Source organism: Cuculus canorus, chromosome 4 (assembly GCF_017976375.1).
Source record: "Cuculus canorus isolate bCucCan1 chromosome 4, bCucCan1.pri, whole genome shotgun sequence".
Taxonomy (NCBI): Eukaryota; Metazoa; Chordata; class Aves; order Cuculiformes; family Cuculidae; genus Cuculus; species Cuculus canorus.
Genome location: NC_071404.1, coordinates 56373300 through 56399371, shown reverse-complemented (window position 1 = coordinate 56399371; position 26072 = coordinate 56373300). Strand labels below are relative to the sequence as shown.

The window sequence follows — 26072 nt, the reverse complement described above, 5'->3', positions numbered from 1 at the left end:
GGGATCAGTTATACCAGCTCATTCTTTGTTCTGTCAGCAGAACACTAAATTCCAAATCGCATGTCCAAGGTTATTTTAATATGTAGGTTCTAGGGTTAGTACATAAAAAATACTTCTTTGCTTCTTCTAAGAGGCAATGCATTTGTTACTTTCCATAATGCATTCCAAGGTTCCTGAATGACATCTAGTACAGCAGAAGGATATTGCATGGCATTTTCTTTAACACTAAAAAATACAAATTAATAGAAAATCTAGTTTCCACAGCTTTAAAAAAAAAATCACATAAAACAGGTTTTTACTAAAAAAAAAACCCCACACATATTTAGAATGTTACACGCTGCAAAGCCAAATTTTAGATGCATGCATACATAGTAATAGAAGATATTTCTTCTCAAAATCTGAGAATCATCAAGAGTGCGTATATTACCATTCCTAAATAGATCTATACGCAGTCATCTCTTCCATTCTGAATAAATTCATTGCACACAACACCACAAGTAGTCTTCTGAAAATTACACAACAGACCTATATAATCACGAGACTGACTTAGGAATAATGAGAAATTGCCATAAAAATTTACTCAGTTTTTTACACCTGCCAAGAGTCAAGATTTAGGGTGCATTTTTTTCTCATTTTCAGGATTTGCTGTGCAATCACAATCACTAGAAGCATACTACTACTAAAAAATACTGTCTTTCCTTCAAAGTTATTTGGTTGTTTGTGCCAAAACTTTAGAAATACGTTACATATCTTGAAACTCCTTCAAAATCCTAAAAGTTTGTAACAGGTTCTATAGGGTCTGGCTAGACATATTGTATCTTAACATACTCACAGAAAAAGATCTTTGCAAGTTATTCCAACATGGACATTTTGTATAGAAATATATTAACACAGGAAGAATCCAGAGTATCTCAAGTCCGGAAAACTTTCAAGGTAAGTTGAGTGAAATTAATTAATGAAAGAACATACAGGTACAAAATCTGTGTTACTGAACCTAAGCATTCCCTGCTTCAGTCTCTCCCTGTCCCTGTGTCACCTTGTCTAACCCCATAATAGTCACAGTGAACACTTCACTAGCCTTTTCTGTTTGGGACATATGGGGCCGGTAAAACTCACTCTCAAAGCAAAAATCTTAGCAGATTTTTTCTTTTTTTTTCTTTTTAACCTATCTATACGATTGCTGTGATTAACAGAAAACAGCCGGCTGGCTTGGGCAGATTATTATTCCAAAATATGAATCTTCCAAAATATTAATTAACTTCAAGCCAGATTTCATTCCTTTCCAAGTAACTTCTGTGGGCAAATGACATGAGTTCTATGACGTCAATGCACTTTGAGATACACTCATGGGCAAGGCATTGTTTATAGTTATTTCTTGTCTTGTCTGACAACGCACCATGGCCAGGATTGCCCTCCGAAACCTATAAAGGACAAGAAAGGGAAAGCAGAAAGATCATTAGCTGGAAAGTCAAGTATAAAGAAAATCTGGGTAAGTTGGCCTGAAGTATTACAACAGTTTTCGATTCCAGTAAAATTCACTTAATAAAAAATGATGTATTTTGAATTCAAAAGGACTTGAGTCTTTTTCACTTGCATGTACAGGAATAACTCAGTCCAGTGTTTCCTCTGTAACAGGGGTCATAGCAGCTGTTACTTATCCCAGGACAGGGTATAGAGACAACAAAGGTGAACTTACAGAATGGGGAAAATACAGATGGTTTTTCATTGACTCAGCAGTATCAGATAGGGTCACCTAGACAGAGATCACAGACTCTGCTTTTAGGTTGGTTGTAGAGGAAGGAAACACACCTCTCTGAAAAACCCAGTTCCCAGTCAGAGACATTGGCACGGTTAGAGCATTTGATATACTTGCTCAAAACAGAAGAATAGGCTTAGCTTATTTACTTTAACAAGTGTCAATCTAACCTAATCAGTTGAAATATGACACATTCCGAATCAACCAAGGGTATCCACAAAAGTTACGTGTCACTAGGTCAACACACATTTTGGGTGCAGTCATTAAAACCAGCCTGCTGCTGATGGAACCCACATTCCATAATGAAACTCTCAGAAACCACAAAGGAAGTTTCAAAATCATATTACAAAAGCTTCGTTACTGTATTCTCAAAAATCTTTATCAATTCAGTGTGTTCTGATGATGATCAAAACAATTTTTTTTAGACTTGCTGTCCTAAAAGTCATTTTTTTGTAAATCAACTGTGGCTTTTGCTCTGATCTCTTCACTAATCAGTTTGCCGTATGCTCCAGATGATCATTCTATAGTTAAAAGACATGCTAAAAATCCTAAAGTAGACTGGTAGTAAATTAGGAGTACTTACTTTTTGTTTGCAATTACATAAATGCAGGGGTTATAGAATGTGGAAGATTTTGCAAACAGAGGTGCTATGATGGCCATTGCAGGAGAAATTTTCCTTGGGTCTCCAAAGGAAGACCATAAACACACAATAGAATACGGTGACCATGCCACCAAGAACATTATAATCATCACAACAGACATCTGTAAAACAAGAGGAACAGACACATAACCAGAATTACCTGAAGATGGAGGCTTCATAACCTAACCCCAAAAGTGCATACATCTGTATGAAAACAGAACCAAATAACAATGCATAAACAAGCACTCCTGACAAATTTTGACAGGTTACAATGAAAGTTCACTTTGGGGATTTAATACCACATTACACTGCCGTTTATTTTGGCATACTGTTTCATTATGTTCAGTCTTCACAGTCAGCACTACTGATTAAGTTAAATCTGTCCATCAAATGTCTAAATGGCCAGAGAGGACTTCACACATAAATTATGACCACCACCTCAGAGCTGGAAATGCACTGCAAGATATCAGTAAATAATCCCCTCCTTCAAACTGCAAGTTACCTTAGCTTTGTTATTAGCTTTATTATCATATATATATATATATATATATGTATTTATGGAGAGCTTCACTCTGATATCCACCAGAGGATGACAAGTAATCAACATCCTTTGAGCCACAGAAGATACCAAATTTTACATAAATCATCTAGTTTAACCACTTCCTAGCTACTTTCTCTGTTTTCTGTTCAGTTATAAACAACCTGAAATGTGCTTTCTGACCTTGCTAGAGAAAACATAAATCACTTCCCAAAGACAGAATCCTCTATCAGAGTGACAGATTCCCTTTCAAAACTGTCTTGAGACACACAGCAAGAAAAAGACTTTTCAATGTAACCTGGTTTTGCCATCCCAGAGAGCCCAACTAGAAGGAATGCAGCAAAACCAGGTCACTCTGGGATGATGTTACATACAATAAGTATGAACAGAGGGAAAAATCTAAGCCAAACAACCAATCTAATAAAATAATCATAAGGCTTAACTACAGTACAGTTAAATAAAACATGGCATCAAGCTTCATTGAACAAAGCAGATACTTCTTTTTTCCTTAAGTATATAGACTGAACCTTTGTGCCCTGTGCCCTGGAAGTCTATATACGTAAGAAAAAAAGAAATATCTGCTTAATTTAATGAAGCATCCTCAAGCATCCCACTGAGGAGAGATCTAAGCAGTCATCTGTCTTCTCTGCCTGCTTGTCAGTAGGGTTCACACCCCAGAATGCTCCACAGCTGGAACTGAACTGTGGAGCATTCTGAACAAACTGGTAATAGTGGGAGAACAGGAGAGGAATCAGCCAGGACAGAATTTTCTGGCTTTTGTTAGGGACATGAATCAGTAATGGGAACTAGAATTTAATCACAAAACAATCATGAGGAAAAAAAAAATCATCAAAAGACAAAACAAAACTTCAGGGTTCTTTGTATGTACAGAATCCCCTAGAGTTGTTTACTTATACTCTTATTCAGTCTTTCAGTGATGAATATATTGAGAAACAAGAAATAAATAGCTACTTTGTATTGTAAACTATAACTAATAAACAAACAGTGACTCTACAGATTATTCCTATTTAAATACAAACGTAATACCTATTGATAATAATGTAAAGAAAGAACTCTTTTGTTTTAAAGTTTGTCCGATGTGGAGAAAGTTTAGAAGATGCTAATTTGAGAAAAAGCAAGCAGTCCAATTTTAAAGAAGGATACCGCTTAACTACAAAGATTACAATATTTTTTCCTTTATTTAAAAAATGTGTCTTCAACTGCAAAACAGGAAAAAGGCATTTTCTTCACAACTGAGTGTAAATTTGTAACTGAATCCTCAGTTTCAATCCTTCTGAAAGCTGTTCAGAAGATTAAAATGCTCAAAATATTATTTTTAGACAAAAATTCCGTTTTTAAAAATTTAGCAATGAGAAAGTTTTCCAAGGAATATTAAGTTTGCATTGATAAGTAATTCAAAAGCATAAGTATGCGCTCTCCTGTGCACTTTTTTTTCTTCCCACTTTTTTTATCATGCCCAACCAAAATCGTATCTTCACAAAAAAACCAAAGGCCTTACTGAGATTCAAGCATCCTCAAGGACTTTTATATGTTAAAAGAACGTCCACCATACAGGCAGGATATATAATTTCATGCCATAACTCACATTTCCTACTGTTTATGTAAGAAAGCAATAAGCTCAACAGACTGAAAAGAACAAGGGATCAGAGTCACACAGCTCAGGAGCATGGACGTGCACTTTCATTTCTAGGCCATGAGTTCAATCCAGAACTGATCAATCCACTTCAGATTAGATGCACCTATGAACCTAACAAAAAGCCTAAGGACTGCAGGCACAAGGAGTAGAAGACCTACTAGGATATATCTGAGGTACATTTCCTTGTATTGACAGAGAGCAGAGGCAGTAAAAATTCACATTGTTCCCAGCCTTCAAAGTAGCTATTCAACTGGAAAGAGTGTAAGGCTAAAAGTAAAGAATCCAGTCTTGTAAGTCATGACAAGTGTTTTCAGCAAGGCTAAATTTCAGTTAAAATTCACTATGCAATTAGAAGTGAGATTGTTGGAAACAGAAATGCTTAAAAGGCTGCACTGTTCCTTTGCCCCCAAGAATTTAACACAAAAGAACACGTTTAAAACAAAACATGTCCTCATTTGCCATACCTTTGTCACATCTACTTGGTCAGACCAATCCACATTGATGCTCTCCAGGCAGTTATTGCTGGCATATTGTTTCATTGTCCGGGAAACATTGTAATAACAGTAAAACATGACTGTTAAGGGTACAACAAAATTAACAGCAATTACACTCATTGTGTAGGAAACAAAGGACCTGATAAGACAGAAAAACAAAACACAGTAACTTACAAATAGCCATCAAGGAAATGTTACTAAATTATTTGATATTTTGATTTGATTATGAAATCATAAAACAGGCTTTTAAGGGATTAGGAAAATTTTCTTTGGGTTTAATTTTTTTTATTAGCAACTGCAAGTCTTGCAGTTTTAAAGCATGGCTCAATTCCTGTATTGTTTCTGGACTTGCTCTATATTATTTCCATTGTTTTAAAACTATTTTTACAAACTAGGTTTCACACTTGAGAAAGAAGTAGTTATGCTCATATAGCTGTGAATTAAATAATATTAGCCTTAGTGAGATAGCAAATTTAAAAAGAAGGATGAAGGGGAATCTTACACATCATTTTTCCTCCAATTGACTGTGCACGTTGCTCCAGTCGGATCCGGAGCGTAGCTAGCCCAGCCTATAGTAGGCATGGAAGCCCAAAACACTGCATTTGTCCAAGCAGCAATGATTAGAGAGGCATAGCTACGGGCAGTCATTCTTCTTCCTGTGGCCAAGCACATACAATCACAAACCACTGTCATCTTTGCTTCTTGGTTGCATTGAACTTGAACAACAAGTGGCTTCCAGCAAGCCCATATCGGGTTAATAATGATCCTTTCAAAGGCCTACACTCCTGAACACCGTAGTATAACTGTTTCATACTGCTGACTGACATCTCAAGCTCTCCAGCCTTAAACACCACTTAAATACCATCAGCCCTTCCAACTCACAGCATACAGGCAATACCTGATCCTAACCCCACGCCAAAAGCTTGTTACGCAACAGTGGATTCAAGCACATCTTTCATGATTGCAGAGGGAGGAATTAACTGTAAAAGAGAGAGGAAAACACCTAGTACAGTGTTAACACAACACTAGAGGCACACACCAGCTTTATGATGGTCAAAATCTCCCACTGCTAAAAGCCTTACATCTGCTTCTGTAAACGGTTGTGGCCCTCTAAAGACCGGAAACAGTTGTGAAAAAACAACTTATAAACAGAATAACAGACTTATTCTGAAATTTTCAGTTTCACAAGCATTAACATCCATGCCAAACAGATAACCAGGTATCATAGGATCATGCCCTAAATTCCAATTATGCCCAGCACTATAATTATGGAGTCATTCATGAGGAAACAATACAATTAGATTCTTCTTTCACAGAAGGCAAACAGCAAATTGGTTTTGACCAAACGTACAGTACCTATATCAGGCCTGCAGATTGTCAGATAGCGGTCAACTGCAACAACAGTGAGCAAACCAATACTCGCCATCCCAAAAAAGATATTTAAGGCAGCATAAATCTGAAATGAAAACAAACATATGAAAAAGTACTTTCTGAGAAAACTTTCAAAGATACAAGCACAAATTCAAGAACTGAATCGAAGGCACTATGATACGTTTACATTTAGCCAGTGCTGTCTTCCATAAGTAAGGTATTGAAGCAACGCAGTGCAGGGAATTTGGAGTTAGCTCTTTTAAAATTAAACCTTTCCAAAGCAATCTGCTTGTGTGCATATCAAGAAACCCAAAGACAGTAGTCTAAAAGGCAAAAAAACCCACTATACCTGAATAAGTAAATTTTGAGACTCAGAGATAAATATTTTGGAGATTGAGGGGGTTTAATTCATGTTTTCAATATATGTTAAGGAAACATAAAGAGCATTGGATTAATCAAAAAAAAAAGTTATGGCTTCAGCAAATGTGAGGTCCTGAACTGTCACTATTTCTTGTGCTGTATAACTACACTTACATCACCGATACAGTACACTGATTTTCTCTGTTGGGCCCACAGTGATCAATGAGTACCATCCCTCTGCTATGGAAGTATAATTTCTCAGTCAGTCTGTTTTTAAAAACAGACAGCTATTAAAAGAGGCAAAATCTTTCAAGGAAACCAACAGCCTTGCAGGCCTTCATTTTGGATATCCTAATAGTTCCATTTAAAATAACGCGTATTGCCAAGCCGAACTCGTTAAGATCTGTCAAGCTCATCATCAAAACAGTAGTCACTTCAAAAGCCTTTTAATAAGTGATCAAATGTGCATGTGCTCTTATAACCTTTTTCATTTAGGGATTTAATTTCCTAAGCCTTCTTAAAGCTATTTTAAAATATCTAGTTGACAAATATAAGGTTACATTTTAATCTTCTAATATTATAAATATAAATTTGGAATGGAATTCACACAAAAAAAAAACCCTATATCCAGAAATTGCTGACATCACAGAACATTAGGTTCAGGTCTAGAGTCAAATTTTGCATCTCCATCTTATCTCTTGAAAGGACTAATATCAGATAGAGCTATTACCTATTTCTCAGTTTGCTTTTGCTTTTAAGCGATTGATATTTTCCCTCTGACTGAATTGCAATACCTGGCATCCAGTATATCCAAATTTCCAGCTTCCGTGCAGGTCTGAGGCAGCAGACATGGGATAACCAATGCCACTAACACCAATGTCAGTAAAAGCCAAGTTGATAATAATTGCATTAGTTGCTGTCCGAAGCTCTTTGTACTTAACAAAGATGCCTAATACAACAATGTTACTGAAAATGCTTATCACTCCTGTAGAAACAGAAAAAGGGAAACTTTACAAAAGATGCACACCAGCTGCTAATACACATGCAGGAGAAAACATAGCTTCTGTTAATATCTGAGTCCTAAACAAGTATTATCTTCAGTCAAGCGCAATTTTGCCAAGAGGATAGGTACCTGAAAAGGTGGAAAAAGCTTTTCCAGTTAGATAACTTACACTTGGATTCAGTAAGGGTCAGTGGAGTGTTTTGCTGATCCTGGGATTTCTGATGCAAAGACAGCAAGCATAGCAGAAATTCAAAAACATCTAGGATTACAATTCTAACACTCCAGCCACTGAGTACAGTGCTGTTTTTCATGGTAAAAAAAAAAAAGAATGCAAATTGGTGATTGGAAAAAAAAAAGCAAGGTCTAAGATTCAGCTGATCTAGCAGAAAGCCGCTGCCACAGCCTGGCAGCTTCCTTTCTCAGCAGAAAGTTTCCACTGTGCATTCAGACAATAATCCTGGGCAAAAGGAATATAGAAGCTTTGGCTTGGCTACCACTATCCCAGGCAGACTAACTCCCTTCCCTGCTCGTGAGGTCTCAATTCTTTGCAAGTGTCAGAGTTGGCTCAGATTGCTGCAAATTGTATTTTTTAAGCCTTGACAAGTAGTCTGGATGATCTGCCTGCCACAGTGGCGCTGTTTCCTCCACCTGGCAAGTCCTAGGGCTGTGTCACAGCCATGGTGAAGGTGCAGATCTGCACTGAACTTGCCCTTATCTCACTAACCTGTGTACTTTTAAACCTCTTTGGTCCGGCTTGATTCAAACTGTGTCTGAAGTTTATTATTAAGCAACATAAGAAATGGCCAGGAGTCAGAGCTCTAATAATGAAATACAGTACTAAAGCTAAAATGTACATCTTCTTCCCTTCACATCCAGTCCCTCTGGAACTTGCTTTGGACTTAAAAATGTTCTCCAAGGTGTTCAGGACACTCTTCAGGGCGTTGTGCATCAGCAAGATTTTTCTGATGCTGATGACCTGTATTAAAACCTCCAGATGCTCCTTTTCCTCCTTCATAGCCAACTCCTACTGCATGGCTCTGTGAGGCAAGTTATATGGCCCTCTCACAAAACAGGGTGCTGTTTGTTGTGGTTTTATTATCTTCAGACTGTAGCCTGTTGCAGAGACATCCAGAGCAAAATCCCATCCTTCAGCATTTTACTAACCCACTATTAGTACAAGCTATTAATAAGCACTCAATAAGTTTAAAAACTCCCCCATACATCTCAGCAGAGAAAGACTCACAGTTCTTTATCAATAAAATGGAGAATTCCAGCATGTTCAAGCAAACGGAGCCACTAAAAAAAAAGCAACTTGTAAATAATTATGGAAATTTTGAAGTTGTCCATAGATTCCCTAGTCTAGCACAGCTGTTACAGTATCACTGAACCGAATCCTAAACTTACAAATATTCTTATAGCCTGGGCACCTTAAATTATAAGTGCATAGTGGAGTGTTATTTTGGTAAAAGCTAACGACACATTATCCACGAAAAGGCCCCTAGAACTTTTTCTATTTTTTTAAATTTTATTTAGAAAGTTTCACCTATGAATGAAAACATTGTACATTTCATTTCCACAGATCTGAGGGATAATTCTTTAAGGAGCTTGAGTGAATGGCTGTTGTACTGAATACGAACACCCAAAAGCAGACCCATCTTCTTTCACAGTCACTGCCCATCCTGCCCCAGTCCCTTGGCAATCCATCACCCTCACTGGTGGCATTTCTGCTGCTTTATTGGCTCCACCAAAATCCTGATGCACACCACTTAGTTTTTGCAATCACACCTCTGTGAAAAAGTAATAAAGGTTTTAAGAATTATACAATGTTCTTACACCTCCGACACTGTCAATGCTACACTACAGACTACAAACACTGCAGTTCAAAGAATAATTTCGAATCAGACGGATTAGAAAACTTGAGGGCAAGAATCAACTTCAAGCACTTCAGCTCTACGGTTGAATTTTGAAGACTTCAACAGGTATCGCATGGGAATCCCTTCAAATCACAGAGGTCCCATGGACTCCATCACTGGCAGCGCACAGCAACATGATCCATAGAATTATAAACACTAGTACACACCCCAGTGCATCAACCCGAGGCAGACATTTCTAGAGTTAAAAACAGATCAGAAGTACCGTCTGAACCACTATGATTCAGCAAGAGCTACATTAATAATAATACCATGACAGATAAGAAAGTGGGCAGAAGGAAAACCATGCAATCATAATAACATACATAAAAATATAACAAAGATGAAACTTTGAATAAAGGACACAAAGGACAACACCAATTCTTCAGCTTTTAAATGGAGTTTCCCTATTTTAATTATATAAATTGGTAACTTTTTGATTATACATAAACTTACATAAGGAGTTTCATTGCAACATTTTATTAATCAGTACCAACCTCCTACATTACAGAAACTCTCTTAACAGATTCAGTAATTTTAAAATCAAATGAGGCAAAATGATAATTAATCCTTGGCTGTCTCTTTCCATTGTCCTTTTCAAACCACCAAGCATGTCTGCTTTCAGGTGTGAGTCTCCTGCTTAGTACTTAAAAGTTACGTTAAAGATTATGTTGGAGGTGTATAGCTGATGGCATCTATGTGGCTATTGTATTCATGTATTCATACATTTCAGGAATGATGCTGTGATGCCATGACCTCTCAAAATTAACAGAAACAGGGAGCTGGAGATCAACACCACAGGAAAAGCACTCTCGGTACCAGTTCTGTCATCTCTGGGGAAAGAGGCAGCAAAAGGTAATTATAAATTTATAAGCTCTAACAGCTTTAACAGATATTACAGCTACCAAGAATGAAATCAGAAATACAATGGGACGGTAAACTTGTACCCTCAGGGTGAAGGATGCATCATGCTAGACACACTTCAGTAATTTAGTGCTTCAGAGCCCAGTCTTAAAATTAAGCTGGGAAGGTGGACACACATGGACACAGGGGGACATCAAACCAAACTAGGGAAGAGAAAGTTGAAATTTCTAAGCCTATATTCATTAAAAATTTAAGTACCACAAAAACAAATTAATTGTAGAGAAAAAACAAAAATGTTCTGGAGAGCAAAATGTGGGAAAGAAGACAGATTCCATCTTGCACACAATAAGAAAAAAAAAGTAGATTCAAGAAATGCTCTCTTCCCTGCTTCTGAGAATCGAGTCAAATAGAAGAACAAAGTTTCTCCAGGCAGCAGTTCAGCAGCGCCCATTAGAACAGCAACGAAGCTGGTGAAGGGTCTAGACCACAAGTCTCATAAGGAGCAGCTGAGGGAACTGGGGTTTTTAGTCTGGTGAAAAGGAGGCTGTGGGGAGACCTTATCAGTCCCTACAATTACCTGAAAGGAGGTTGTAGTGAGGTGGTGTTGGTCTTTCCTCCCGAGTAAAAAAAAAACAGCATGAGAGGAAAGACCCTCAGATTGTGCCACGGAACATTTAGGCTAGATATTAGGAAAAAATTCTTCACTGAAAGGCTTATGCTTGAGTCACCATTCCTGCAAGTATTTAAAAGACATGTAGATGTGGCATTTAGGGCCATGGATTAGTGGTGTACTTGGCAGTGCTAGGTTTATGATTGGACTCAATGATCTTGAAGGTCCTTTCCAACCTAAGTGATTCTATGATTCCACGATTTCTTAGACGGTGGGGATTGCAGACCAAGCCCAGGATTTTCAGTAAGCTGCAATAGTCAGCTGGGATGAACCCATGTGATTTAGAAAAGGCACATGGATGCTGCCATCTGGCCTGTGAAACATCTTAGGGTTAGACAACTATTACCATATGTTTTTAATGAAACCTGGTAGTTTTGTGAAGATGAAGATAAAAATCTCATGATCTGATCAAGAGCAGAAGAATTTCTTATTTTGCTTCTTCCCGGGGAAGCAGCAAAAACTAAATGCAGACCAAACGCAAATACAAGCCCTAACAGAGCTAAGCAGGGGCAGCAGCATTAAAGCAATGAAGATTGAGTCTGTGTATAACACAGAATTTCCTTTTCCAGCATTTTAAAGTGACAGCAGAGCATTTTGCCATTATAAGATGAAGGATATCCATGAGACAGTACTGCTTTTCTGCAGTCTGAGTATGCCCGTTGTGATCACTAAAATTAATGCACTGACTACCGTAGACTGCAATTTCTTCTTTTTCAGAAAACAAAGCAATTATTTGCAAAAGAGTAAAGCATGAAAACCTTTTAAAAAGCAGCATAATTATGAACACTGTACCTGTACTTCATTCTTCTTCTTAGACATCTGCTTATGAAGACAGCTTAAATTTTCCAGATGTGAGATTTTCTTTTGTATAGCATTTGTTAAGCAATCAATCATACTTTCAAAGATGTTGTAGACCTTACTGTCAAAACAATTCCTCATTAAAAAAACAAAGTCCAAGCTACAGGTGAAAGATTTACTAGACTGCCCTAATTATAGTTAGAAAGGAAAAAAAAATAAAAATCCTACCGAGTAATACTTATTTTGTAAAGACATTTTATATCCATGCAAGATTAAGAAAGAAGAACTAGGTAGATTCTGGCTAATCCCACTTTGTTACCTATGATACCTTTGATCTCTAACACCAGGTGGTCAAACTATCTGAAAAGACCACCTTGTTAAATAAAATGTAATCAATTTTAATCGAAATAGAACAAATATCACACTTGTTTGCAGCACCAAGTAGATCCAGTTACCTGCAAACAGTGTGGTAGTACTAAAGAGTGTGTTATCCATCTCTACAGCTTCTTAACAATTCTACTGACTTGTGTAGCTGTTATACCAATTTGCTAAAACCCTGAAATTGCTGCCTTTGCATTCAAAAATACCCCTTTTACTGGAACAGCAATCTGATACCACTTCAAAGAGATATGCTAAATAAAATGCAACTGTCAGCAATACTACTTCATATAAACCTGAAGTACATTAACATCTTAAAGTATTTCAAAAGCTAATGATAACATAGAGAATGAATGGTACAGTCTATGAATAAAATATTCTTAAACTGATTTAATTTTTCATAATATAGGTATAAAAAGACTATTTATACACACAGCAGGTTTCAGGTTTTTCTCAAGTTGATATTTCATTGCTATAACACTGCTTCAGAAAAACATTAATGAAGCAGTGGTGGATGAGAATGTTTTCAGGGGTAAAAAAAAAAATTCCATAATCATTCAAGTGTAGCCAAAAGCCGTTGCAGTCACAAGAATGAACACCATGTCAAGCCTTCCAGCATGCTTTTTCTAACATATGTCATTGGTGAAAAATACAGCTGCAACTGGAGTCTGCTCTTCTCTGATTAATGACCAGCTTCCTCCCTCTAGTCACATTCCAACCCTTCCCCTTGCATCCCCCTAACAGACACCCGCTCACATGCTCAGACTACACATATATTACTCCAAACATGTGGCCCAAGAGAAATCTCAAGATAGCTTCAAGTACATCACAGAAAAATGCAAGATGTGACAGCTATGCCCTATTTTTATCTCTTTTGCAAGCTGGCAGAAATTAATTCTTGCTCTCTTCTATAATTACATATCAACAAAACATATTTTTCGAGATACAACACTGCCTTCAAATATAGAGCAGAAAACTTAGATGCTTCTGCACACTTCAGATGCTTCTGCACACTTCGGTCAGCCCACTGGCTGCTAACTCGTCAGAAAAACTATGGAGAAAAGCCATCAAACATTTGTGTAATACAAAATTAAATACCGTCACTGTTACTAGAAAAAAAAATGAGCATTCAGATCTACAGTTCTATTTTTAAAAGTTATAAAATAATTTTCCAATGCCCATACCTGCTGTTATTAAGTAAGCTGCAACTATGTTGTGCTCGGTCTGTGTAAAGGCTGAATGAGCTTCATTGTCACTTTCTGAGGAATTGGATGAATCATTCCAATGCATTTTGGACAAAAGAGACTGTCGTTTATTGTCTGCAATAATTCATCAAGACTACGAAACACTACAAAACTCTGTCAGGCAAATTCTTTCATTATTCAACAGACTCACTGAACAAGTGGAAAAAAAAGGGGTAGGAGAGAGTTCCCCCACCATTGACAGCCTCCAAGTATGATTTAATTGGACTAAAGAAGTTTACACTCCCAATCTATGCAGGAGATTTTTAATTAAAACAAAGAGCGGCACAGAACTGAGTACATTTCCTACAGTATTCTTAAACTTCATTCTTACTGCTAAAGAGATTAACTGTCACATGCCCCCAAACTTTTCCCTTCAAACCTCTTGTGCAATGCTTCACAAACCTCAACAAAAGTTGGCTCAGGCCAGTTGGTCATCAGCCTGGCTTGGAACTAATTCCCATCACCACAATGAACACACAGAAACACTGCACAACATAAAGACACTAATGTCAATTTCTTTCAAAAGGAGGATATGCTTACTCAGAAGTTCATCCCTTCAAATCTTTGAAGACCTACTCCTTCAAGATTCTTAGTTTGATTTAAATTCTCGAGCTGACAGAGACACAAGACACAAGAAGAATACAGAATACAGTCCAGTATGTGCTGAAGTGAAGTATGACTTAAAGAAATCTCAATTTTTACACTTCTAAAATAGCCTGCTTGACAGAAAACAGTTGTTGAATATGCCTTACAAGTCTGAACAATCTCCCTGTCCCAAACAAACACACATAAGCTTGCTCAGGCAATTTTTCCAAAGCATGCTACTGGGCAGAAAATTATTATGCATTTTCCAAAGCTCTGAGCAGCAGAAACTTATGTTTTCTCCTCTTCAGTGATGAGATAGCAACATCCTAAAGTAAAGACCTTTTACAAAATCCAGCATAAATATTGGCTGCAATAAATCCTTGCCCAAAGAGCTTATATGCAGCATTAGTATAAGCAATAAAAGAAGGTAGCTCCCCTCCATATGGTTTTTGCTTCCAGTTTTGTACTCATACTGGGTGTAAAAGTGACAAGGATAAGCAGCTAGTGGTTCTTCAGTTGTATATGGTTCACAGGAAGCTCAAGCAGGCTCCCAGGCTTCAGCTGTGTCTTCAGAGCAGAAACAAGGGTACCTGTGCAGTCACAACCTGTAGTCATCGTTACTACATAAGATCATGTGTCATGGTTCTACCGGCAAGCATTTTCTTTAATGCCACAGACCTCCATTCACTTTTACAATTCTCAGGTTACTTGTATTATCACATTATTTTCCCTGTCAGAAGAGGATTAAGGCAGGAACAGAGTGGGAGGGTTCCGAAAGGAAAGATGATCTGTTCGGCAATGAAGCCACTTCATTAGTGCCCGATAGTACTGCCTTGAAAGATAAAAGCATAGTGATAATTTGATATCTTTCCTTTCCTCCCCTGAAACTTTGGCAAGATTTTCAAAAACATCTCACATCTTGCAGCTTCCACAGGAGGGAGAGCTCGCAGTACTGAATGTCTCAGATAAGCAGAGCATTACTATTTTTATTCTGATAGGATTCCAGATTTAAATTAGCAGTTAATGAGACTATACAGATTTTATACATACTTCTTGGTTAAAATGCAAATCTTTAATATCTGCTGTCCATCCTGTGTATCATCACATTGTCTCCATTTCCTCTTCTCTTATATTTGGTTAGTTTTACAACAACAGGTGTGTAGAAAAAAAAGTCAAAATGAAAGGCAGATATTAATCACCATTAGCCTACAGTATTTTTTCCTAGAACAATGCTGTCCACAAAACAGCCAAAAAGATAAAGCAAGCAATTAAATATTGAAGTATACAAATAATTCAGAAAGTTGGAATCACAGTTCCTAAGCAAAATAAAACACAGCTTACCATGTTGCTTTTTAATATTGGCATAAGAAAAAAAATCCGAAGCCTCAGGCTGTTTTTATCCTTCAACGGCAGACAGTATTACTAGTGTCAGAGGAGCACTTTATAACCTCAGGTAATGCCCTTCATTCCCACTTGTTCCACATAAGTAGCAACAAAATGCAATTTCCATTTAAGTGCATTCCTTGATTTGTGGGTATCTGTGCACATATGGGGCAATGCTAAAGTCATTACAGCGTTTTGCAAGTTGTTTTCAATTATGTGTAAAGTATATTTCCGTTTACAAGTGATGAGAGTAGAGAAGCTTACATTTTGAATTAAAAAAATGAAAAATTTAAAAAAAAAAACAAAAAAAAAACAAAACCTCTTTCTTATCTTCAGTGGTAAAGCAGATAAAAAAAATCAAGCCCAAACCCTTCCATGTTCATTAAGCACATCACCACTAGAGGGCTCTGTGAGGCAGGCCTTCCCTTTATTCTCCTTTACACTGATAAAATGGTTCAAGTCTAAAGGAAAACAAATTAATAAGTTACTATCTTCCCTCCCTCACAGAGGCTTTTACTAGATGTAAACTGTTGATTAGAAAAAGTTTGACTCTAAAGAGATTTTTCAGCTGACTGAAGAAAACTCCCTGAAAACTACATGACTCTACCAAGCTTTTCAATTGCCATTCTTCACGCGGCAGCTACACTTTTCTTTAAAGACATGCATCCTGTTTCTTGCCAAGACAATGCTTTGCACAACTGCAGATAACTTTGCACCAGTATGTACGTGACTCTCCAGCACTGCTTCAGGCAAACGTCCCTAACTTCATGACAAATGGTAAAGAGAATCCTTCCTTGTATTACAACAGCCAGTGCTGCAGCCGTGCATTAAAGTATAGCAATTATCTTCTGCACTTCATCAACTTTCTCTCTCAAAGTAACACAGCAAATCGATGAACTATATTGAGTCATCCTATCACAGCGACTACTGAAAACACACCCCTCCAAGGAGGGATGCAGGGACGCTAAAGCCATTCTCAATGGGTAAAAATTTAAGCTTTACGACACACTTCCATAAATCCCCTTGTGTTTAGCAAGGATTTAGATCCCACATAGAAAAAATATAAAGCCAGAATTTTAGTGTGACAAGGACAAAAGGCTCAAGATCTTCTAAATATCTTTAAACAATCTGAGCCGTCATTTTCAAAATCACTGTAAGTCAGATTCTGTGTGACTTATTCTGTATGACATTTTTCCCTCAGATGCTACAGCTCCTTGAAACTTCCCATTTCTGCCAACACACTCATTTCTGTCAAGGTGCTGGCGAACCCACCTTTCCTATTCTCTGCAGAAAGAGCCTAGGGTATCTATAAGCATATATGTTAAACTTGAACATTCCACTTACTAGGATCAGAAACACAGTGACAGAAACACAGATAGGATTTGAATAAAAGTTCAAGTCAGGAAGGATGCTGACATATAAAATTAGAGAAGCTGTATTTTAGTTCAGTGCAGCATTACACTGCAGACATGTCGTCTTACTTTTTTTAAGACACTGAATTTTCATCTATTACAGTTACTACTTGCATTAGGGGGGCAGGGTCATGCTATGGCACACAGAAGACAAGGCAGAACAGGAACTGGATGTGCCTTCCACAACCAAACGCAACCCTCCCCCAAAATGGTGAAGGGGGAACAAAAGAAATAAAAGAACTAAAAAGCAGGCATCACCACATACTTGAACACTGCTTCCTCATTTGGCAGCTCATTTCGGACACACAAACACTAGGGGCATTCTCCCATCAGCATCCGAATGTCCCACAACCTCCACAAAGTTCTAAGCTTATAAATTTTCTCTGGATAGCTGTGTTAACCCCATCCAGCATTGTTTGTATGCATGGAGCATGCCGTAACGCTCCTCATGCATTTCTCAGCTGGGACTGCAGTCCAGTTCCCTATAATCAAGAGGCCAACCTTCCTTCTAGAGCTGCCACGGACATTGCTTTTTAACCCCTTCACAAAGGGATGTAGAAGTCTGCTTTGACCTTGCAGCAGCTGCAGGCTGACTCACTGCATCATCTGCGGTGAGACTCAAAGCATACACTTCTTGTCCTAGGTTATGAGATGGCGCACCATGCAACCGAAACATCAGCTGTCACATCATGCGGTTTAAAAGTGATGGCAACAGTCTTCTGATATCCTGAGAATAAGTATGTCCCAAAAGCATGCAGTAAGAATAGCAAAGCAGACCATGAATTTGGGCATAAGAGTGAAGACTGCTATGTTAGTGTTCCAAAGCCAGAGCAAGAAGATCCAAGTCAGCTCTCCACAACTAGCTACCAAAGCATCAGTGAAAAACTACAGCATAGTAGGTGGTGTAACTACAAGTATGACGAAATTAATAACAATTCCAGCTTCAGCGCAGGTTGGTATTGTTCAGCTGCAATGTCTCATGCCAGAGATGCACTGACTCGCATAGTATTTTGTCTAGATACTAAAGGGCAATTCCACGATGCCTCAAGTCAGAGCCATTAGTCACTCAGGCCTAGCAAATACACAGCAACAAAACTCCAAACATCTTCAGAGGTCTAGATTTAAATGACCTGGTTAAAGTTAAGGTTGAAGCAATACCAGGAAAATAATCAGTATCACTCAGTTCCTGATTGTGCTGCAGTTGAACAGTAGACTCACTTTTTTCTCACAAAAGCATACCTAGAAGGCAGAAATTTCAGCATTTTGTTTTTTCTTTTTTTTAAGATGAAGAACACTTTAATCTACTATCCTAAGCAGCAACTGCTCAGACTGTAGCAGGTACGACCACCTTGACAGGGACCCAATAAAGATCACAGCCTACCAAGGACCCAACAAATGCCAGGCTGGACAAAAATGCTAAGACCAGGGCTTTCTGGTTGTTGAAACCCCATTCCCCGACCACGGCACCACTGCGGAGGTAGAAAACTGTTACCAGGCATAGAGCTCTGGAAGAAGCAGGTCCCCAGCCAGTCAGAATGACCACAGATTACAATCAACTAGCCATAAAATGGGGTCCTGCTGGAGTTGCTCTCCATCACACAGCAGGCCGTGACCAGGAACTGATCCCCTTGGATCAGGATGCCACCCAAGTAAACTTCCTGATACTGAATGCTCTCGTCCTTCTTTCAGCAATTATTTTTTCTGGATAAGTCATTGAATGAGCCCTTACCCTTGTGGATGAGCGATTCTATATTCTGGGCAACCTTGAGAGAGTTTTCCTTTTGTGAGTGAGTGTGCACATTTTGGTCATCCTTCTAAAGCATTGTTTGTGAAACTTGGGAATCCTTAAGTCTGTGATGTAGTAATAATTGCTGACACCTGAACTTGTGATTTATTCTCGTCAGAGTGCCAAGTAAATTCTCATTATTTTCAGTGAGTCATTGTCTGTTTTGTGGGTGCCTCTGTGACACAAACTTACTTAAATTCATGAACATTTGTTTTGCTACCTGGTTCCAAGCTTTGTTCCAGAGATTTTTCAGTCACGTGTGTTAAAATGACTAGTAATTGTCCAGTCTGTGAATGGACTCCTGACTCTGGATGAAACGTTCCAGCTCAATACAAGGGAGTTAGACTAAATGATCTTCCTTGTCCCTTCCAAGCCAAACCATTCTTTTTCTACAAAATCCAGGAACATTCTACTTCTCTATTCTATTTTCTTTGCAAAGTTAAAGAGTAGAAAGGCACCTTGTTCTCCCCTATCCTCAAGAGACAGTTACTAACTTTTCAACAATCTTCATAATGCATCCAATTAAAAAGATCAAAGATTAGTGCAGGTTTTCTCATGCCTTTTTTAAGCAATACTTAACTGAAAGCATTGTGTGCAGAGAAACCCTATGACCTTAACTCTATGCAAACTCAGAGCACCACACAGGTATGGTGCCAAGACATCAAAACCTCAGACAAATAGGCTAAGGGGGAGGTACGGACAGTTAAAAACCCTTAGCAATTTTAAAATCAGTGTAATTAGACACAGGTAGCTGATTTAAGAATAGTATTAAGATTACTTATTCATTAGATAGCAGCTTCAAAGACGAACATGTCTTTTGGCTTTCATTGAGATTTATACAGAAAAAAAACACAAGATATCCTTTGCTATCTTCCTTTCCTTTTTATATATTATTATATACAAAACCAAAAAAATCTATCAATACAAAATTTTGAAGTTTAGTTTGCAAAAAAAGGTTCACAAAGGTTGTTTAAAAGGCATGCCCACTTTAGAGCAACCCGGAAGACTCAATATAAAAAGGAGAACCAGGGATCAGTCACACATAGACAACGGGTTCGTGCTGATGAATGTGCAGGTGGAGATCCTATAGGGTTTTCTCAAAAAACATTTCAATTGATTGTTTACTCCAAACTCCAACATGAAGTCAAGCAAAGACTATGCCACCTGTCAGAAACAGTTTAAGAATAACATTGAATCCTGGCTTATTTGAAAAAGTTCAAGTATTTTCTGAGCAGTCCAGTTCTTCATCTGGAGCTACGCTTTCCTCACTGTGTTGATCAACAGTCACTAAGTGTAAAAATAATTGTCATTTTACAGCTTCAAGTTCTTCATAAAAAGAACTTTTTCAGGGTCCTTTACAAAAATTTTTCCTCATTCTTCACTTCCACAGATCATATGGTAAGACAGTGGGGAGATATTCACGGCTCCATTTTTAATATCCCCTTCCTATTTTAAGAGAGAAAAAAAATACAATGAACAATTCATAGCATAGATGTATTTAAAGCAAATAAATTAGGTGATAGAATAAAATAATTCATCATTATCTGTTCTCACACTCCTTTTGAATGCAAAAATTAGCATAGTCTTACACAAGCATCAAGAAATGCAGACTACTGTGCTTTGGTTTAAGCTAGCTAAAGTGATGCATAGAAACAGTTTGCATAAAACTATAAACATCTATAGGACATTAAAAATAAAACATTGTTTAATATTTTAAATCTTTAGAAATTAGGAGCCGTTCTTATTACTAAACTGTAAAAAATGCATACTCACCCCGAAAGCCTCCTCCACCACCTCTTCCTCCTCTGAATCCTCCTCCTCCGCCACCTCTTCCTCCCCTGAATCCTCCTCTTCCTCCACCTCTTCCTCCTCCAAATCCTCCTAAACATAGAATATATATGCTCCTCAAAGTTATTTCCTTTCTTTTGCATAACAACTTATTTCATTAACAGCTTCTGAAAGGAAAAGAACAACAACAGAAAAAACAGAAGCTGTCCATTGCTGGATGGACACTAGGTCTATCATCAGCACCTTGTCTCTTCTAGGGACCCTCCACAGCATTTTAAGTATTGTTTCATATCTGATTTACAATGTCCAAAATAATAAAGACATGATAAACTTCTCTTATGAGAGCAAAAACTGAATTAAAAATATTAATTAATAATTTAGTGATCAATTACAACTCAACAGAACATTAAAACAAACAGAACAAAAAAACCTTTGAAACACATGTGCCTCTCTGCAAAGGGGCAAAGTAGGGAGAACAGGCAAGAAACTGCGATGTAAGAAAAAATGAACTTTAATTGAGAAGTGCATTGCAGATGATGTTCAAAAAGAAGGTCGAGATCTACCAGGTCGTTCACCCCTCTCTTAAACACTGCATTTCAAATATTTTGGCCAAACTGAATTTTTAGAGCATGCTAAAAATACTGCTTTCAATGACAGTTTTGAGTGTTTTATCTACAATCTTTTACCACAAGTATTCTTAGTAGTGACTCTTTCTGCCTTGGTTATAAATCAGCACACTCACCTCCCTAAGCTTTGGAGCTGCTATTTAGCTAGACACAGAAGCCTAGGTATTGCCGTTGGAAAGATATCATAGAATCATAGAATGGTTTGGGTTGCAAGATCATCTAGTTTAAACCACCATCACTGTCTCTTCCATTGAGTCGTTGAACAGAAACACAAATAACATTTTTCTTTGCAATATAACTACTGATGTTCAAGTACTGAATTGCAGCTTTACCAAAGAACACCCCAAAACAAACACGCCAAAAAAAACCAAAAAAATCCCAAACTCTCCACCCCCACCAAAAAAACCCAACATTCTGCATCTTACCTCTACCACCACCTCTTCCTCCTCCACGTCCTCCACCACGTCCTCCTCTACCACCTCCTCTGGGAGCACCTTTTTCTCCAGGTGGCCTTGGCAAAAATCTCTGAAGGGGTAGCAGCTTTGCTGGATCAATGTAAAACTGCATGAACAGAGTTCCATTAGGCTTTGAAAACACAAAGGCTAAAAGAGCACATTACTATCTCCCTCTAGAAATATCAACAATTTGGTCTTAACCCTTCATGTCATATCGTCGTCTGCAAATAGACAAATAAAGCATGCAAGAAATAAATTATAGTGCTACAGAGTTACTAAAATATAGATTATATTTGCATGAGTTTAATTTGTTACATTCTTTTTTTGCCAGGCAGGGAGAAGGAAGAACATGGCAGATATATAAGTGAAAAGGAAGCAGAAATTAATACTTGCTTAAAAAGAACAGCTAGCTTTTAAAGTTAATAAAAACTTAATAAACTTTTTTTATCTGATGATACAAAGTAGACTTATCCAACTTATGACATACAGTAGAATTCTGTTATTAAGCTTGGCTAACCTTTTGCATTTTTTTAAATGAAGAGGCTTTCATATTCTCAGACAGTTTCACTGAAAAATACTGTTAGTTTCTTTAAGGAACATAGCAGGAATAAAACATCAGAAATTGTGGCTTTTATTATTATATGAAAGGCACATTCAGACATATTCTAAATTCGTATTTTATAAATATCATTACAGAAATAAAAATTACAATTAAAAGATGAGGAGAAACTGTTTCACATTTTTCTCAAGGTTTTTTCCAGTTACAAATAGGGTATTTAGTGGTAAAATATTTTTTTCTTTTCCAGGTATTAAGGCATAAGGAAGAACATAACAGTGGAGAATGCCTAAAAATACAACTGTAAATAAACAAATTTCTATAGCCCCAGGGTGACCTCAAGGCTTATCTGGAATAATTCACAGGCTGCTGGGGCTCTGCTAGTGCTGCTGCTGCTGCTGAGTGGCACAACTGCCTGGCTATGGAAAGATAAAAGCCAGCAGGGACTGCTGGACCAACCACATGTCCAGTCTCATCTGCAGTCTCGCACCAACCCTTCACCCTGGCTTTCCAGTATGCAAAGAGTTTGGTACGCAGTTCCTAAGATCAAAAAGAGCTGCTGGCCAACTCTACTTAATTACAACCCAAGATTAAATGGGGAAACAAGGAGCCGCAAAATCCAGTAAGACACTTCCTTAACATGTTATTGTAGGAAGAAAAGAAGTTTCTGAAATTCAAACAACACTAACACAAAAAGTAAATCTGCATTTAGAGTGTGAGAATGATTCAAATGTGCACATTTTACTTCACATTTCATGTGGGAGAGGAAATGCATGCAGCTAGTTACGGATGCTCAGCCAACCAACACAAGCTAAATCTTATTGCCATGTTACAGAGTTACTTCCCCAGTTGTCCCACTTTTGTCACAGATTCTGTCAATCTGGCAGTGACAACAGAATGGACCCAGTGCCTCATCTCAACAAGCCTGCTTTTGAAAGAGCACGTTCTAGCACAAGCCTACTTAAACTGGCAGTTTAAGTAATAAGATAGACAATAAGCAATAGGACATCCTAGCACAAACTCACCATTATAATTAAGTAATAAGCTGCTGCATGAGTAAGGTCCCCTAATGCACAAAAAAAATCTCGCACCCTTGATCCAGCTCTGCTATAAATGAGTAACCTACAGCAGGAAGTTTGGTCAGGTAGCTAGAAAAACATCTGCCAGTACTGTATGGATTGAAAACGTTTGCCTGACATAAGGTACTCATACTGAAAAGGCTGTAAAGCAGTTGCTCAATGTGAATGAAGCACCTCCTGACACTAAGAGTTGCAGCTAGACTTGCGACTGTTCACATCTAACAGGTACCCAAGACTTGAACTATTTTAAAATACTAAAGAAATTCCATTTAACAATGATTCAGCCATTAAAAAATATATATGGTATATCAGACTTTTTTTTTGAAGGATACAAAATCTCTCAGCTGTCCGAAGATTTCATCCACTTTGCCAATCTGTTCCTTATTATCCAAGTACACTGGGGCATTGAAATAAGGCACCTTGTTTTCTTCCGTTTTACATTTACAAACAATGTCATCTTCACAAGGATGCATAAACTCTCCCAATACTGAAATAAAAAGCAAACAAGCTATTGGTCTGGAGCAGTCATTCTAAATTAGATAGATATAGATATAGATATAGATATAGATATAGATATAGATATAGATATAGATATAGATATAGATAGAATCTCTTCATGTAACTTACAAACTACCCTTTCTGGAGGCCCCTGGTCATATCCGCCTCTGTTGAAGCCTCCTCGTCCTCCTCGTCCACCTCCTCGTCCAAAGCCACCTCTTTCACGATTAAAGCCGCCTCTGTCACCTCCACCTCCTCCACGATTGAAGCCACCTCCTCTTCCTCCCCCACCTCCTCTTCCACGAAAAGACATTCTCTACCTCCTAAATAGTGGACAAAAATCAGGTGTTTAAGAATAAAAGGCAATTCACATTTTATATGCTCTACAAATTCAAGTCTCCTGACAGCCCTGTTTGTTAATTTAATGCTTAGCCGTTTCGGGCTTCATTACAATCACGCAGGCATGTAAAAAAATATCCAGTTTACACCCGAAACTTCATCCACTGCAATGTCTACCTACAAAAAGTGACTAACAGCAATAGTACGTTTTCCACTCTCACACTTGAGGGCTGAACGTGACCCTGCAGCCTCAGGAGAAGGCTGTGCCACCCTCCAGCCCCGTGGAGGAGCAGGACACAGGGGGTGCACCCCTCGCAGGGCCCAGGGCACAGCATGCAGCCCGAGTACAGGTTCCCCGCAGAGAGCACCTGCCCTCCAGCCCCGGCCCACAGCCCAGCGCGGCCCCCTGCTCCCTCAGGGCTGCGAAGCCCCACGGATGAGGGGCCAGGGATGAGGGGCGACAGGCAAGAGATGACGGGCGAGGGATGAGGATAAAGGACAAGGGATGACAGGTGAGGGATGAGGAGCGAGAAGCGGAGGATGAGGGGCAAGAGGCGACGGGCGAGGGATGACAATGAGGAACGAAGAGTGTGGGGGCGAGGGATAAGGGGGCGAGGATGCGGGGTGACCTAGGGTCCCCAGCCCAACCTCCACGTGCGCTCCGCCACCGCCGCCTCCCGCGTCAGCAGCGCGCGCCGCCACCGCCGGAAAACGAGACAGCCTGCCGTAAGGGAAACGGCGCCGCCTCCCGGCACTGTCGCAAAAGGGACCGGAAGCGCGTTCGGGGGCCCACGTGTGCTGAGCGGAGCTGGTTCTGTGGAGGCGTGGGGCTGCTCGTGGTACCGAAAATTATTCAAATCAACTAAGACTCGTTTTGGAGTTTTATAAAGCAAACGCCCTTTATCAGGGCTGGGCAGCACGAGCAGTGATCACCATCCATCGTGTGCAGCCAGACAAGAGCTGGGACAGGATATATTTCCCACTTACCGGCACCTGGATAAACTTTCCCAGAAATCTTATGCGTATTCTGTCACTTCCCAAGGTCTAATTTTAATGCTATTATGAAACTTCACGACAGTTAAAACTGTTACTAATTCGGAGCTGGCTGCAGCTCTGCCTGACCGTGCCTTGGGGATGGGGAAAGGCTGCAAACAGCGGGGATTGCAGGGGAACAGACACCAGTTCAGCACAGATCAGACTGGACACAGGATGTTATAATCTCTAAAGAATGAACACTGCCTGGAGAAACGCTGAAAGAAAACTGCTGTGAGAGGGGTATTCTGTCTGGCTTTCAGAGAATACTGAGGCACTGGCAGAGGTTGCCCAGGGAAGCTGTGGATGCTCCATCCCTGGAGGTGTTTAAGGCCAGGCTGGATGAGGCCTTGGGCAGCCTTATACAGTGGGAGATGTCCCTGCCCATGGCAAGGGGGCTGGAACTGGATGATTGTTAAGGTCTCTTGAACTCAAACCATTCTATAATTCTGTGATTCTATGAACACCATTACTTAGATAAAACGTAACTCTAGCTTACATCAAAGATACTCCACTTTTTGTAATAGTAACTACTTGTATCACTCTGAGCATACAGGTGCTGCTAGCCCTGCTCCCCAGCCAAGTGGGGCCCCTCTGCTGCCCCCAGCCTGCACGGGGACTCTGGGTGGGCTCAGGACGTGTCTACTGGCTCTAATTTTTAGTTTTACTGGAAACCCACTTCCAGAAGAATGTTCCAAGTGTTTGTCAACTACTTGACAACTCTCTACACAAATTGTGTAATATGAGCTTCTAACATAGTAAAGCATATAGAATCACAGAATCATACAATGGTTTGGATAGGAAGGGACCTTAAAGCCCATCCAGTTCCAAACCCCCTTCCATGGGCAGC

At 38.9% G+C, this 26072-nt stretch overlaps 2 protein-coding genes across 6 annotated transcripts; both read right to left on the bottom strand.

Moving 5' to 3' along the window:
- Window positions 1-182: 182 nt before the first annotated feature.
- On the bottom strand, window positions 183-16325 carry RRH (retinal pigment epithelium-derived rhodopsin homolog). 2 transcript variants are annotated; one of them, XM_054065361.1, is made up of 7 exons: window positions 13624-16131; window positions 7611-7801; window positions 6442-6541; window positions 5588-5741; window positions 5056-5224; window positions 2557-2600; window positions 183-1421 (listed from the first exon to the last, which is right to left on the bottom strand). In XM_054065361.1, exons 1-7 carry the CDS (start codon window positions 13727-13729, stop codon window positions 1316-1318), a joined length of 870 nt encoding a protein of 289 aa, XP_053921336.1. In that variant the 5' UTR covers window positions 13730-16131; the 3' UTR covers window positions 183-1315. The 2 variants fall into 2 exon arrangements, with proteins under 2 accessions (XP_053921336.1, XP_009563274.1); XM_009564979.2 differs by lacking the exon at window positions 2557-2600 and adding an exon at window positions 2340-2518 and having other exon boundaries at window positions 1284-1421; window positions 13624-16325.
- Window positions 16326-19784: 3459 nt separating this feature from the next.
- GAR1 (GAR1 ribonucleoprotein) lies at window positions 19785-24903 on the bottom strand. 4 transcript variants are annotated; one of them, XM_054065363.1, is made up of 7 exons: window positions 24839-24903; window positions 23981-24174; window positions 23686-23840; window positions 22236-22295; window positions 21689-21824; window positions 20623-20730; window positions 19785-20295 (listed from the first exon to the last, which is right to left on the bottom strand). In XM_054065363.1, the coding sequence occupies exons 2-7, from the start codon at window positions 24162-24164 to the stop codon at window positions 20282-20284; spliced, it is 657 nt and encodes a 218-aa protein (XP_053921338.1). In that variant the 5' UTR covers window positions 24165-24174; window positions 24839-24903; the 3' UTR covers window positions 19785-20281. The 4 variants fall into 4 exon arrangements, with proteins under 4 accessions (XP_053921338.1, XP_053921339.1, XP_053921337.1 ...); XM_054065364.1 differs by having other exon boundaries at window positions 24820-24844; XM_054065362.1 differs by lacking the exon at window positions 24839-24903 and having other exon boundaries at window positions 23981-24780.
- Between the last annotated feature and the right edge of the window lie 1169 nt (window positions 24904-26072).